Source organism: Malaya genurostris, chromosome 3 (assembly GCF_030247185.1).
Source record: "Malaya genurostris strain Urasoe2022 chromosome 3, Malgen_1.1, whole genome shotgun sequence".
NCBI lineage: Eukaryota > Metazoa > Arthropoda > Insecta > Diptera > Culicidae > Malaya > Malaya genurostris.
This window is the reverse complement of record NC_080572.1, coordinates 139,981,082-139,997,252: the sequence shown is the minus strand read 5'-3', so window position 1 is coordinate 139,997,252 and position 16,171 is coordinate 139,981,082. Positions and strand designations below refer to the sequence as shown.

At 39.7% G+C, this 16,171-nt stretch overlaps 1 protein-coding gene across 12 annotated transcripts in view; it reads left to right on the top strand.

Annotated features, from left to right (window-relative positions):
• The window catches only part of LOC131438020 (dystrophin, isoforms A/C/F/G/H), a 1,278,256-nt gene that overhangs the window by 1,156,185 nt on the left and 105,900 nt on the right, over window positions 1-16,171 (top strand). For all 12 annotated transcript variants that reach the window (XR_009230868.1, XM_058607784.1, XM_058607783.1 and 9 more), the window contains one exon: window positions 110-221. Coding sequence is in view for 11 of the 12 variants with exons in the window: in XM_058607784.1 (XP_058463767.1) it covers window positions 110-221 (112 nt within the window). In the remaining variant the exon portion in view is untranslated. The remainder of the gene's footprint in view (window positions 1-109; window positions 222-16,171) is intronic.

Genomic DNA, 16,171 nt, shown 5'->3' with positions numbered 1-16,171 from the left:
TAACACCTGATATTCATCTATGTTTTAGCGCAATGCCTATCTAAAAATTTAAAATCGAATTCTAAATGAGCTTGTTGTTAAACTATTCTATTATTATTTTCTATTTTAGCCAAATTCAGCTAAGGTTTCTACTCTTCAAACGAGATCTGTGACTGCATCTCAGCTTAATACCGAATCACCAGCCAAACTTCAACAGAACGGAAATTATGAACAATACACAAGTAAGTGATATTCGCTTTTATCTGTTTCTTTTTTCTGCTATGACAATTTCGATAGAAGCTGAGGTCCAAAAGGAGATTGATAGTATTTATTATTATTTTCCGGACAGGACCATCCTAGATGCCGTATCTGGCGGCACAAAAAGAATGGACCCACTGAGTTCCTCCTTACGTGTCGTAAAGGAGTTTCACTTTTCTACTTTTAGTTCCTAGAACTCTTGTTTACTATACTACCAAAAAGTTGTTTCAAAAAGTGTTTTTATTCATTCTTAAATTCTTGAGACAAGATTTTCTTATCAGTTCTTTGGAACTTTTATAAATAGTCTGGAAATTCTGGACAAAAAATATTTCTTTTCATTCATGTTATTTCTCGTTCTTCATACTCTACTCTTTGCTTGTTCTAATGGCGTCATTGATAATCGGTGCTTTAATTGAAAGTGTTCCGTTTAAGATGTGTTTGAAGTTTTCTCTATTCCATACACCTTTTAAGATTTTAATTCTATAATGCATTGTGGTATTCTATTCAAAAAAATTTTCTTCGATTTTTGAAAGATTGTTTGTGCATTAACTAATATAATATACGGAATAAAACAGTGCTTTGATTGTGTAGGTCATCCTTAAGAAAACGAAGTGGGTTCACTATTATATGCACTTCCGGCACCGGAACCCGAGAACCGGTATAATCAAAGTCGGTTCATACGGCCACCAACTAACATGACATACAAACTCTACTAGTACGCACTCTAAATTACGATTTAAATGTTTGTTGTATCCGATAATATGCAGAAATATTTGGTAGGACAATAGGACCTTTCAAATGACCCTAAGATTGGGAATACCGGTTTAGAGTCCAGTTTATAACATATTTTACGTTTTTGTTCCGCCAGTTTAAGTGACGGTGTACAACATTGAACACACTTTATCCTATAACTCCGGAACCGGAAGTTGGATTCGGATGAAATTCAGGAATACGTAAAGAAGGAACCGGAAGACCTTTCATTTGAATCTAAGCTTGTGGAAAGCGGTCAAACCATCGCTGATAAAAGTGAGTGAGATCCATTTTGGTATATATGTTCACTATTTCAGGTACTTCCGGAACCGGACACCGGGAACCAGGATAGCCGGAATCGGTTTGTTTAGTTGCCTATTGATAATGACTATCAAATTGTGTAGTTTTGAGACCAGTTTAGAGTTTTTTTTTACGATTTTTATTTCGCTGGTTTAAGTGACGGTGTACAATATTGAACACACTTTACCCTATAACTCCGGGACTGGAAGTCGAATATGAATGAAATTCAGGAATTTCGTATGGGACCCAGAGGCCTTTCATTTGAATCTAAGTTTGTGGAAATCGGTCAAAATCGCTGAGAAAAGTGAGTGAGATCCAGTTTGGTATATATGACCACTATTTCCGGTACTTCCGGAACCGGTTACCGGGAACCAGTGTAGCCGGAATTGGTTTGTTTAGTTGCCTACTGATAATGACTATCGATTTGTGTAGTTTTGAGAAATTGTCTTACGTTTTTTGTTTCGTCGATTTAAGTGACGGTGTACAATATTGAACACACTTTACCCTATAACTCCGGGACCGGAAGCCGAATCTAGATGAAATTCAGGAATTCCGTATGAAACCAGAAGACCTTTCATTTGAATCTAAGTTTGTGGAAATCGGTCCAACCATCGCTGATAAAAGTGAGTGAGATCCATTTTGATATATTTAACCACTATTTCCGGTACTTCCGGAACCGGATACCGGGAACCAGTATAGCCGGAATTGGTTTGTTTAGTTGCCTACTGATAATGACTATCATTTTTTGTAGTTTTGAGACCAGTTTAGAAATTGTTTTACGTTTTTTGTTTCGCCGGTTTAAGTGACGGTGTACAATATTGAACACACTTCACCCTATAACTCCGGAACCGGTAGACGGATCGGGATGAAATTCAGGAATTCCGTATGGGACCGGAATACCTTTCATTTGAATCTAAGTTTGTGAAAATCAGTCAAACCATCGCTGATAAAAGTGAGTGATATCATTTTGGTATATTTGACCACTATTTCCGGTACTTCCGGAACCGGATACCGGGAACCAGGATAGCCGGAATCGGTTTGTTTAGTTGCCTACTGATAATGACTATCGATTTGTGATCGACTAGAGTCGTTTTGCGGCAGCTGCTGAATTGATTTTAGTTAGTCGCGCTTCTCTAAGTGTTAGTCTATGTAGTTTACTTACTGATGTCGTGGTTCCCAAACTAATCTTATAACTAATTATTATTATAATCATTATATTTAATATTATCCTTCAAATTACCAAAAAAGAAAATTAAAATTTAACCTTTGATAAAAGTTTCCCGTGTTAAACAAAAAAAGTTAAAACCAGAGACTGTGCCTCCTGGTTTGTCAAATTCTCAAACGAATCCAGGATCTAGCACAGAAAAACATAATAATTCAGTGGGCTCCATTCCACAGCCACCAACAGGATTACTGAAGTTTTCGTAAATTGTAGAATGGATTTTCGCAGCATTCAATATTTCGCAACCCTTAAAGACCCTCATAATATTAACTGAAGTAACAGTTGAATTTCTACTTCAGGTAATATTCCATATGATTTGACAAAAAATATTGACTGTATTAAATATCAAAGTAGTATTTCTAGTATTCTAAATTCAATAAGAGCTCCCCCACTTGAAGAATATGACTTCCTCGTTTGTTCGAGTAAATAGCAACTTAATTTTTGGACATGAAAGGAGCATTTGATTTAGTTTCTATTGATGTTCTTTCAGACAAGCTCCACCAACATGGACTTCCAGCGGTTATAAAACATTATTTGCACAACCTTTTGTCAGAGAAGCTCATGTATTTTTCACATGGCGATTTGGTAGCATTCTGGCTCATGTCTCAGTCCGCTCCTCTATAATTTTTACGTGAATGACATTGACAGCTGTCTAGTAATCCCATGCACACTTAGACAATTGGCAGATGATGGCGTGGTTTTAAGTTACTGGACTCAAAGCTGTTGATCTCCAAAAACCATTGCATAATATCTTAGATAACTTGTCAGTTTGAGCTGTTCATCTGAGTATCGAATTCTCTGCGGAGAAAACAGAGCTTTCAAGAAAGCAAGATCTTGAGCAGCTTCAGCTTCATATGATGGGAAGAATGATCGCGCAGGTTTTGACTTTCAAATACCTTGGGTGTGGTTTGATTCCAAATACATGTGGGGAGAACACATTAGGTATCTGATAACGAAATGCCAACAAAGAGTAAATTTTCTTCGAATAATAACAGGATGTTGTTGAGTGCTCATCCAGAAAATCTAGTAAAATTGTAATTATTATAAGTATAATTATTGATGTTGTTATTATTATTGTTGCTATTATTATTACAATCATTTTTATAATTTAAATCATCATTATTATTTTTTATATTACTATTATTGATATTATCATTATCATTACAAATACTCCCCAGAATTTCAAAAATATTGAAAAACTCCCAGTTTCCTTTGAACATAAATTATGAGTACAACGAAGATATCAGTATCCACGAACTTTTGTCGACTCTAGCTAAAGAGAAAAGTTCATCTACAGGATCAGATTTTTTAGGGTAACCAATGTAACGACGTCTCCCTTTCCCCGTGAAAACAATTCTTTCATAGTTCCTAAACAAAAAAAATTGGCGTGAAAGTGTCTTCCCTTCCTGTTGGCGGACTGCTACTGTCGTCTCAATCCCAAAACCTAATAGTTCTGAGTCCGGACATGCTGCTTTTCGACCGATATCATTAATCAGCTGCTTGGCAAAAGTTTCTGCGTGCATTATAAACCGTCGACTGATCACCAAATTGAAAGCCAATAAACGACGATAAGCAACAACACTCCTTTTGCTCAGGATTCGGCGCAGACACGTATTTTGCAGAGCTGGAAAGATCGCTACCAACAATAGACCAACACTGCCTCCTAGCATTGTAAGATCTCTCCATGGCATACGACACGACGTGGCGATATGGGTTCTTGCGAAACTTGGAATCATGAAAAATACGAGGCTGCATAATGAACACTATACAAAGCTTTCTATGTGATAGGACGTTTCAAGTTCGTTCAAGAGGGCACTTTTCGCGCTCTCGAATCTTAGAAAATGATGTGCCGCAAGGCAAGATCTACAAGGCCGAAATGATGCAGACATCCAGCCTCCCACAGTATTGCAGCGTTTTCTCGGCAGAAGCTTACCCCATTCAAATGACCCTCATATTTCCGAATATTAAAAATCTAGCAATCCTCACTGACTTGGTAAGCTGTATTTTGGCAATAGAAGCCGGTAATTCTAAACCCACACTGTTGACTATTTCTGGATTCCAGGACATGCAGGTGTGTACGGAAACAATGAAGCCGACAGACTCGCAAATGAAGAGAGGAACCAACCAGTTTTAGAAATCGCCGTTCCTGCCGAAAATGCCTTGAATAAAATTGAAACATGTATAAGACAATATTAGAACGAACAATGGCACTCATCCCGGGACATAAAATTGAGAGAAGTTAAATTTGATACTCAGTGCTGGAAAGATCGCAACAATTCAGCAGACCAACGAGTCCTAACGCGACTTAGGATCGGTCACACACGACTAATCCACAGCTTTCTTCTTAACAATGAAGCGCCCCTATTGGCGAATGCTGCGAAAGCCCACTCAACGTAGGACATATAATACTTAACTGTAAGAAATACGCACAGGAGAGACAAGAATCAAGAATAGACACATCTAGTCTACGACGTGCCACGTGGAACAAAGAAGAATGTGAAAGAAAAATACTGAATTTTATGAAAAAAACTGAATTTCCATGACGTAAAGTATCGCAAATTAACAAACAAACAAACATTATTCTAACAAATATTTTTTAACTATTAATATTATTATAATTATTTTCATTATTATTGATATAATTACTATTATTAGTATTTTTATTATTACTAATATTATTATTACTATTATAGAGAAAAACAACTGCTGTGGTTTGATGCGACTAGTTCATTTCCCGCGGTAAACTACGTTTTATCGGTGTTGTATGTCAAGTTGAATGAAGATTTATGTGTCTTTTTAAAAATCATAGTGCAGCGATTCTTGTGATATATTTTGTGCATTGATATGCATTCGTATGCGTAATTGACGCAGTCTTCTTTAAAAGTTGTCGATAAACAGATTCATCTGAAGTGTTTCTATTGTTCCGCGTGGTGGGCGACCTACGGGTCGGATGTCACGGGTGAGATGACGACCACATTACAATGCGGAGCTTGTGCGAAAGCAATTAAAGAAGATAGCGAGAAAGTGTTTTGTTAAGGCCCGTGTGGTTTGATACTGCACCTAAAATGTACTGATGAAATTGATAGCAATGGGTTGAAGGCAATGGAAACAAATCGTGGTTTTAATTATCTGTGCCATGGTTGTCGAAAGCACCAATCAGGTCACAACGGAATTTTGGCAAAATGTAACGACATTTTTGCAAAAATGAATGAGTATTTTGAGCTGTGGAAAAATGTTTTTAATGAGCACTACTGGAGCACGATATTGGCCTACAAGTAGAAAAAGTAGTAGAAAGTTTAAACATGAGCTGTCCCGAAAAACATCTGGTAATACAAATAAAAAATTGTTTGCTGATGTACTAAAAAATGATACAGGAAAATAAATTACCCCGAGCGGTCCTAGCCGAAATCCTAGATCTAGAAAGCGACCTAGAATTTACGATAATGATACGTTATCCCCGGCTAACAATACCAGTGACAACCGGCAATCATCGGTTAGTGATCCACAGTCTCACAAAAATGATTGCGTCATCATTGTTCGCCCAAAAGAAACAAAGCAAAATGCCAAAAAAACTAAATATTACCTAAGCAATCACATCGATCGTGTTTTGCATAAGATTCAAAAATTTCGTGAAGGGAACAGTGGATTAATAATTCTTGGCGTTAAATGTGCTGAAGCTGTAGAACCCGCGGTTCCTGCTGTTAGGAAAAAGCTTGGTGAAAATTACGAGGTGTCAGTCCCAAAACCAATCAAACCGAGACTGGAGATTGTAGGTGTTGCCGATATGCTTTCTGAAAGTGAACTTATGGAATGTGGATCAGAATGAATAAGTCAACTTGACTGAGTTGAAATTAATCACTTGCTTCAAATCAGTGCGCAACATTACGGTATACAATTTTATAGTCGAAGTGAACAATGATGCGAACAAAGCTATGTTAAAGTTGGGTTGTGTGAACATTGGCTGGGATATATGTAGAGTGTTTGAATGCTTTGGGATCGTGCGCTGCTTCAAATGTTGTGCTTATGGACATAAGAGAAATGAGTGCAACCACTCTCAAGTATGCGAAATGAGTGCAACCACTCTCAAGTATGCTCAAATGTGCTGATGACCACTCCACGGCTGATTGTGTCCCAGAAATACTGTGTTCTGCTGATTGTGCTCAGATGAACAGAAACCAAAAATTGAACCTAGACACAAAACACGAAGCGTACAGTTTGGAATGCCCTGTGTATAAAAAGCTTGTTGAGAAGAAACGTCAGTATATTTTTCGTGCTGGATAGCAATTATCTGGATGTAAATCAACTGATGGACTACTGTCGTCTGCCATCGTAGATCCTGACGCTGCCAAGCATCTTTCTCCAGATCCTGATATCGCCATGATTTTTTCTCCAGGTAAAGCCTAGGAGGGAATATGTCCTCTCGAAGCTACACTCGATACTGCACCTCCTCAAAAGAACTCCTGTTTGCAGCCAATGACTGAATGACGTCTGCAATCCCGATTCCGTCACTCGCTTGCCGACTGCCATCGCAGATCCAAATCTTGAGACTGCCATGAATTTGCCCCAGACTCTGATGCCGCCATAATTTTTTCTCCAGGTAAAGCTTGGGAGGGTATATGTTCTCTCGAAGCTACACTCGATACTGCACCTCCTCAAAAGAACTCCTGTTTGCAGCCAGTGACCGTGAATGACGTCTGCAATTCCGATTCCGTCACTCGCCTGCCGAATGCCATCGCAGATCACGATGCTGCTACTGTACAACTAAAAATATACTATCGAAACGTGCGAGGTTTGCGCACCAAAATCGACTACATCTTTGTTGCTGTTTATGATGCGGAATTTGATGTGATTGTACTATCGAAGACATGGCTGAACGACGACATCTCCTCACTGCAGTTGTTTGGTCCTGGTTACACCGTCAACAGGAATGATCGTAACTCAAAATGTGTTGGTAAAAAAGAGGCGGTGGTGTACTTATTGCTGCTACTAACCGTTAATGCCAAAAGCAAACAAAAACTGTAAGAATATTTTAGAACAGCTCTGGGTTCATATAGCTTGTCGCAATTATAATGTCTGCGTAGGTGTGGTCTACATTCGACCTGATATGGCAAGCAACTCAAGCGTGATACCATAAACGAGGAAGCATTAACGAATTGTCACGTGTGTCAAGCTGTCGAGCCTCTCGTTGGGATTGAGCCTCATCATCCACCTCTTCTGGCTGAATTGACATGCTACCAAAAAGTTTGCTTCAACAATACTGTCGAAGACTCGAAATTTAACTTCTCGAAAACCGATTTTATTGGCCACTAGAGTCAATCGATCGGGCATCTCTTTTGGATAATGTAACTGATGTCAATGTAGCGGTAGAAAGGCTTACACATATGCTGTAATATTTGTTTAATCTACATGTACCAGCGTCACGACCTCGCCCAAAACCACCATGGTCAAATCGGTACCTTCGTGCGCTGAAACGCGTAAGAGCAGCTGCACTTCGGCATTACACTAATCGACGCAACCCTATAACTAAGCACGAATTCACTCTCGCTAGTAACAACTACAAGGTCTATAACCGCATGCTTTATTCTAGACATGTTTTACTAACATAAGCCGATCTTAAACAACATCCAAAACGTTTCTGGTCTTTCGTGAATAGTAAACACAAGAAGGTAGGCCTCCCTTCTACTATAACTCTTGGAAATGAATGTTCAAATTCATCTACTGGAATTTGCAACTTGTTCGCTAAACACTTCTTAAGTGTCTTCGAAACAATTTCATTTGATCCTGCTCAGATGGAATTCGGATTCAGAAATGTCCCTTACGATATTATAAGTCTTGGTAACATTCAATTCACATGCAAAGAAATCATTTTGGCTTTGAAAAAACTGAAGTCATCAACATCAACTGGCCCAGATGGTATTTCTACCATCACACTCAAACGATGCGCGAATGCACTGTTTGTTCCTCTAAAGATAATCTTCAATAAGTCTCTGTCGCAAGGAGTATTTCCACAATGCTGGAAAAAATCGTACATGTTCCCTGTGTTCAAGAAAACAAATAAGCAAGACGTAGCAAACTACCGCGGTATCACTTCTCTTTGTGCTGGTTAATGTTATTCGAAAATCTCGTTATTCCCCGGTAGATCAACAGCTACGAATTTAATTCAGTTTACGTCACACTGCATCAGAAACATTGAAAATGGAGCACAGGTTGATACGGTTTATACAGACCTTAAAGCAGCGTTCGATCGTGTTGACCATACTCTGCTACTTGCGAAAATTCGAAAACTAGGTGTATCGGAAACATTCACCGATTGGCTCAAATCGTATCTTGTTGGCTGTTCACTTTCTGTTAAGCTTGGAAATTGTGAATCGAATAGCTTCTCGAATCTGTCGGGTGTGTCTCAAGGTAGCACTCTCGGACCTATGCTATTTTCTTTGTTCCTCAACGACATCTGTTTTGCCTTGCCATCAGGGTGTAGGTTTGTTTATGCACACGATCTCAAGCTATTTCATATCATTAGATCTGAAGAAGACTGCAGGGCCTTACAACGACAAGTTGATGTCCTCTTCAATTCGTGTTCCCTCCATGTAAAACATTTTCTCAGAGTCATAATGCCTGAATTTACTTGTAAATATTTTTGGCATTTCCATCGAGCATAGGAGATCCGGGATTTCAGGCACTTCATGCTACATGGATGTGTCGAAAAATAAAGTTGAATCAGGGAGGAGGCTGACACGGATACTAATATACCTTGGAGGATGGATTTCCTGTGACATATGGTTAAAAAATACTGTCATGAATCTTGTTTGAGATTGAAGTTCCACTAGTATTTGGAAGTTACTAATAACTAGGGGATTCAGTACCTCACATCTTAATAGCAGTCGCCATTAAAGCTCTCAAAAGCGATCTTTCAATGGAAGAACTCCCGCCAGAACTTCAAGACTCAGTTTTTATCGAGCAATCACGCAGATTGGTTGGTTTCTATATAATCTCCGTTAAGCGTATCGAGTATACCAAGGAAGGCGTATATAACACTATTACCGGTACTTCCGGAACCGGATACTGGAAACCAGGATAGTCGGAATCGGTTTGTTTAGTTGCCTACTGATAAAAACTATCGATTTGTGTAGTTTTGAGACCAGTTTAGAAATTTTTTTACGTGTTTTGTTTCGCCGGTTTAAGTGACGGTGTACAATATTGAACACACTTTACCCTATAATTCCGGAACCGGAAGGATCCGGATGAAATTCTGGAATTCTGTATGGGACGACGAGACCTTTCATTTGAATCTAAGTTTGTCAAAATCGGTTCAGCCGTCTCCGAGAAAACCTAGTGAGATTATTTGACACATACACACATACATACATACACACGCACACACACACAGAGACATTGCTCAGCTCGATGAACTGAGTCGAATGGTATATGACACTTGGCCCTCCGGGCCAATTTTCACTAGTCGGTTTTTCAAGTGATTGCGTAACCTTTCTATATGAGAAAGGCAAAACGAACAGAACTTCTGCCCCAATCTTCACAGGCAACAATCAAACCCAGAAAATAAAGCAAAAACACCGCAGGAACCGGAAAGTGAGCTAGGAGGAACAGAACGGCCAGCCAGGGTAAAGCTTAACATGCATTTGTCAAGAAAACCCAGCAGACTTCCACTTAATGGAAAGACCGCCCCCCCCCTTTGAACCAGCCCCTCGTGAAAGTTCCTCATCCCAGTGATGCACTCGTGACGGGAGTTGGTTCCGAGGAACCGGGCATCTATCTCCCCCAAAGCGCACGTAACGTCAAGCAAGAAATGCGCAATGGGGGTCCAATACGAATAGTCAACGAGGGCACGAGGTGGTTGAGATTATTGAGGAGAGTGACGCAATAACACTAAACAACGGTAGCACCACCTTTATGCGAAGCAAGTAATCATCGGCACTGGATGTCTGGAGCTGAACCAAATCATGCATGCAGCAGCTGAGACTAGCATACCGAAAAGTGGAAGCAAACCCATGAAACGTGCTGTGTACTGGTGGGGTCCAGAAGTCGCGTCAGACATCAAATCTCGTCGCAAAACAGACTAGCTGGACCAACTTCTTGGAGGGGATCTCTGCAGATTCCAACACAACCGGACTATGGAGAAGTGTCAACGCTCTAAGCGGGAAGAGACGGACCACCGGGTTCTCACTAACCATCAACGGAATCGCCACAATCGACCCCGTCATAATTGCTGAAGAAATGGGCAGACATTTTTCGGCATTATCTGCTGACACTGCTCTGCACTATTGATTCCAACCCAGAAAATCAAGACTGGAACGTTCAAAAACAACCTTTCCACCTGACACAGGCCAATCGTTTAGAGTGCTTTTTCCGGTACTGAACTTCAACACGCACTGACCACCGCTCATGGAAAGTCGGCAGGAGCGGATAGTATAACTTACCCGCTAATAAGGCACCTACCCCGGAAGGAAAGAAAGCACTACTTAGATGCTACAACAGAATATGGGAACGCGGCGAACTCCCAGACGACTGGAAAACAGCCCTTATCATTCCCCTTCCCAAAAAAGTGTGAAAGTACAAGAGCAGCTAAAGACTTTCGACCCATCAGCCTGCTACCATGCATTGGGAAGACGATGAAGCGTATCGTTAATCATCGTCTCAGCGTCTTTTTAGAAAACAACAAACTGCTAGACACACGACAGTTCGCCTTTCGTCAGGGTTTCGGTAGCGGAATTCACCTGGGCACCCTAGGCCAGATCCTATACGAGGCAATCGAAGGGGATCTTTACGCGGATATTGCAATACTCGATATCGCAAAGGCCTACAACACCGTATGCGCAACGGCTCATTGCTGCAATTCCCACCACCTGGCCGCTCATAATTCCGTAAAACTCGACGGAACTGCAATCCCTTTTCAACGTGAACCAAAAATACTTGGCATCACGATAGACCGGAGAGCCACCTTCTTACCACACATTAGAAACATCAAGTGAGAATGTGAAAGTCGACTACGTCTCATTCATACCATCAGCAACAGAAACCCGAGGTGGAACAGAACCAGTGCCCTCAACATAAGTAAGGCACTGATCGACAGTGAAATATTTTACGGAGCGAAGATCACCTCTCTGAATAGAAAAGGCATGATAGATACTCTAGCCCCACTCTATAATAGATCCATAAGATTCACGTCCAACTTACTGCCAAGCACCCCCGCCGAAGCAGCATGCGTCTAAACTGGAATCCTCCCCTTTCGGTGGCATGCATCCATAACCATCTTCAAACGAAGTTTGAGTTTCCTGGAAAAAACTACAGGAGATGATTGCTTCCTGCTTAATACAGCAAAACAGCTGTACAGTATGTACAACGATGCTGAGATGCCGCAAGTTGCAACACTCTATCGCGTTCGAAGAAGGGAATGGGACACTCCGGTACCAACCATCGACACGAGGCTGACACGCACCCTGAAGGCCGGAGTCCGCCCAAGCGCAGCAAAAACCCAGTACATACAGATGAACCAAGAACAATACCCATACCACCGTACATTTTTTACTGATGAATCAAAATCGGATCAAGTGGGAGCGGGAATAAGCGGAATTGGAACCAACCTCAACTTTCGACTTCCAGATGAATGCTCAATCTTCTCAGCTGAGGCAAAAGCAATCACATATGCCTTAGCCACAAAACCACCGAACATTAAAACTATCATCTTCTCGGACTCACTATCAGTCATCTCCGCACTCGAATTCAGGAAATGTTGCCACTCTTTCGTATAAGAGATCGAGGAACACTGGGATAAGAGAACAGTGCTGTGCTGGATTCCTGGCACGCCGGAATACAAGGAAACGAGAATGCGGACCGATTGGCCTCACTCGGACGATCGAACACCGAGTATTTAACCGAGACAGTACCTGCCGCTGATCTAGTGAAAAAAATATCCACAAGTGCGACATATCATTTCACCTGGAGACAAACACCGGGACACACCCAGAAGATAAAAGGAGAACCAGTTCGATGGATAGACAGGGATAGTCGGTAGGAATAACGGGTACTTTCAAGACTACGCTCTGGCCATACCAGAATCACACACGCCCATAAAAGAAATGCCGATATAAATGTTTTTACATTTTCCGAAATATTGAGGTTCTTTAAGGGTTTAATAACGATGGATATCTCTAAATATCTGGAATAAATTTAATGGCTCCAATTTACGCTGAAAATAGACTATCCAAGGGTCTGCAGAAGTTTCATTGTATAACGTCATTCTATGCGAGTTAGGAACCTTTAAATTTTCGCCTGATGGCGAAGATGGATCTCCTGAATTCTCATCGTTTACATAGATATACTTAAATAATTGGTCACGACTGAATTTCATAAAACGATAATATACTTCATTTGAAATGAAATAAATTCTTAGATCTACTTGTTAGTCGCTTTCTGCTTACCACAGGTACTCGACGTGAAGCTTGCCTCAACGATTTCTAATTTGCTATCTTCTAGAATTGCTTTCTTCTATCTCCGTTGCTCAGCCGTCGTGGTCTTCGCTGAGCTTGGTGTGTGCGCTGCCTGTACCTAGCCTTAGATACAGCGATGTAGCTCTTGTTGACGATTAAATGGGATGCTTGTTGTGTAGTACCACGCGATATGAGATGTGCCTTTTTCTCCACCGCAACCGGTACTGTACACCATACAATTATGGTGGATGTCTTTGCGGCTCTGCTCTAGCACCTCTGTGCCTTAGCACCTCTGTGCTTTAGCATTAGCCAGAGCCTTAGCATCTCTGTGCCTTTGCACCCCTTCGTCTCCGCATCAATAATAGTCTCTGCACTTCTATGCGTTCGCACCACTGCACAGTGATGCCTCTCCATACAAAAGTTGTCAAAAACGAAAAATACGTCGATAAACGTCAGCTGCATGATTTTTTATTAATAATTTAATAATTTTAATAATAATTTGAAATCTCTGAATATATTTCCATCTTGATAATGTATGAAAAATATTCGATTCACCTAAAAGTGACACGATACACCGTTCGCTATGAACCGGAAAATGACGACTTTTTTTAATAAATTAACTTGCGTATTTTTATGATTGATTAGGAGCTTTAACTAATGTTTCAAATAATGATTAAACCTGTGTGGAAAATGTATACACAGAGAAAAAAAAAACTTTTCCTTATATCTTGAAAACATCAATTTTCTCCAGAGGTGCATATCTTAATATTTTTATTTTCTGATATGTTGTAACATACGACTGATGTAGTTTATTGCACTGTGATTGAAGATGGGAGAGTAACAATCAAAAAGTGTTTTTTTATTTATAACAAAAATATTAATTTTTGGAAAATTCTCTGCATTTGGCATTTTTTAAGTTTTTCGACTTTATGAAAGAACACAAACACAATAAAATTTTGTTGAACACTACCGCTTTACTAATAATAATTGATTTTTATTATGTTAAAGTATCTTATTAAACTATGTAAAATGAAAAATGACGAAAAAAAATTACGCTGAGCAAACATGCGTAAAGTGGTTTTCGTGGTTCGAATTTGGGAATTTTTATATGGACTACAAGAAAGTTCCGAAAGAAAAAGAGAATGTGGTTGGATCAACTGGGCGCTATTTCTTATGAGCATGGACAGAGCATTGCATGAAAAGCGGACGCAATATGAAGATCTTAATAGCATAGTATTTTTGCTTCATGACAATGCAAGACTCCATGCTTCGAAAGTTGTAAAAGCTTATTTTTTTAATCGCTTCAATGAAAAGTTCTACCCAAGCCGCCATTTTTATCTGGCATTGTTCCATACGGTTGCCATTTGCTCCAATCCATGGCGCATAACTTGTCAGGTCAGCTTCAAAAGCTACGACACTACCAAAAATTGGATCGAGTAATTTGTCGAATCTGAGGGAAAGGAATTTTTCAAACGTGGTATCCGAGTCTTAGTGGTAGTATATAACGATGGACTATACTTTGCAATGATACTCTTACTAAAAATCATGAAACTTTAATAGTTTATTCCAACGCCTGATATATTATAAATAGATTTATATAACGACATTTATATAGGTGTTTTATGTTATGTATGTTATGAATATTCTGATTTTTTTTTATCATAAAGCCGTTTATTTAAATTTTACTGACACCGACTTCAGTTACAAAAGTCTGGCCCTTGTTTCTGTGATTTTTATTGTCGACCCCGCAAACTATTGAAAACAACCTATAAGGTGCAGAAATGTTCAGGATCGCATAGTGTTTTATGAAAAGCAGAGAAAAAATGCTATAAAATCAAATACTATTGAACAGTGGCAGCCCTTTCCTACCTATATAGAATTCTCATCGCAAAACATCGTCATTGCGCCATATATGTTGTATGGAAGGATGAAAAGAAAGTTTACAATACCCAATCTTTGAGACAATATGGAGAGATTATTTCTTATTCAAAAATTTTTATACTTTAAACTGTAATCCTTCACTTATCTGAGAATTCAGAAAAAATAATACAGTGCAGGAAAAAAATAAATTTATTTTTTGGATTTCTGTCATTTTGGCATCACTGTGCACTGTGTCTATTCACCTATGTGCGTATGAATGGGATAGCCTTCTTAATCTGCGTCCAAGTCAGGAACGTCCCGAATATTTACTGTGCACCAGCCGTTATTGCATTCGCGATAGGCACCGGGTTTTCTACTTGCAGCCATGGATGTTTTCGTCTCTGTAATAGCCGTTAACTCACGAGTTAATATCAATGAAACACAACAAATCATTTTGTTACCGGTGATACCAATATGGCTCGGTACCCAGCACAAGATCACTTCTGTGCTTTTTTCTCCAGCTTCAGCATACATTGCTTGGACGTTATCTTCTCACCTGCTGGTAATCTTCCACTTTTCGAGCGCTGAAAGTACACTCATCGATTCTGTGCATATGAGGTAAGCTGCTATTCTTGGGCTGTTCATCACCTAGTGATTCCTAACGGCCAGACTTTCAGCTGTATATATGCTAAAGTTATAGTTTATCCTTTTCCGTATTATTGTATTCTTTTGTACTTTATTCTTGCTGTTACGCATTGCAGAAACTGGTTTCTTTGTTGGTATTTGGCTCCTAGTTCCTCTGCGTGTTTTGGGAAATTGTAGACATTGATCAAATATCACACCTAAATATTTGTAGCTGGTTTCTCGGGGAATGAGTGTGCCGTTGAGTTTTAGTGAGTTTGGGATTTTTGGTTTGCGAGAGTGGCTATATTTATATAACTGTAACACTTTTTTCAGTCAAAATTTTTTATCCAGTTTCATTTCTCAATCGTGTCCATGGCGGTCTGCAACTGAGATTCGTTTGACTGTGCATTTTCTCCATTAGCGATCAGAATGATGTCATCTGCATACATCAAGCATTATATGCTTGGGGGCAAACATTAAGTGATTGTATCTATGGTTATTAGGAACATTGTTACGCTTAGCACCGATCCTTGGCAAAGTCCTGTTTCCATTATCTTTTCTTTGGATAATGTTCAATTCACAAGCACGTTAAAGGTTCTGATGCTCAACATTTTTCCAGAAACTGTAGCATTTTCCTCTGATTTTCCATTCACTGAGCTTCTGGAGAATTAGTCTTCTCTAGGTGGTATCGTAAGCTTTGTTGACGTCCAGAAAGACAACTTGAGCATAGTGT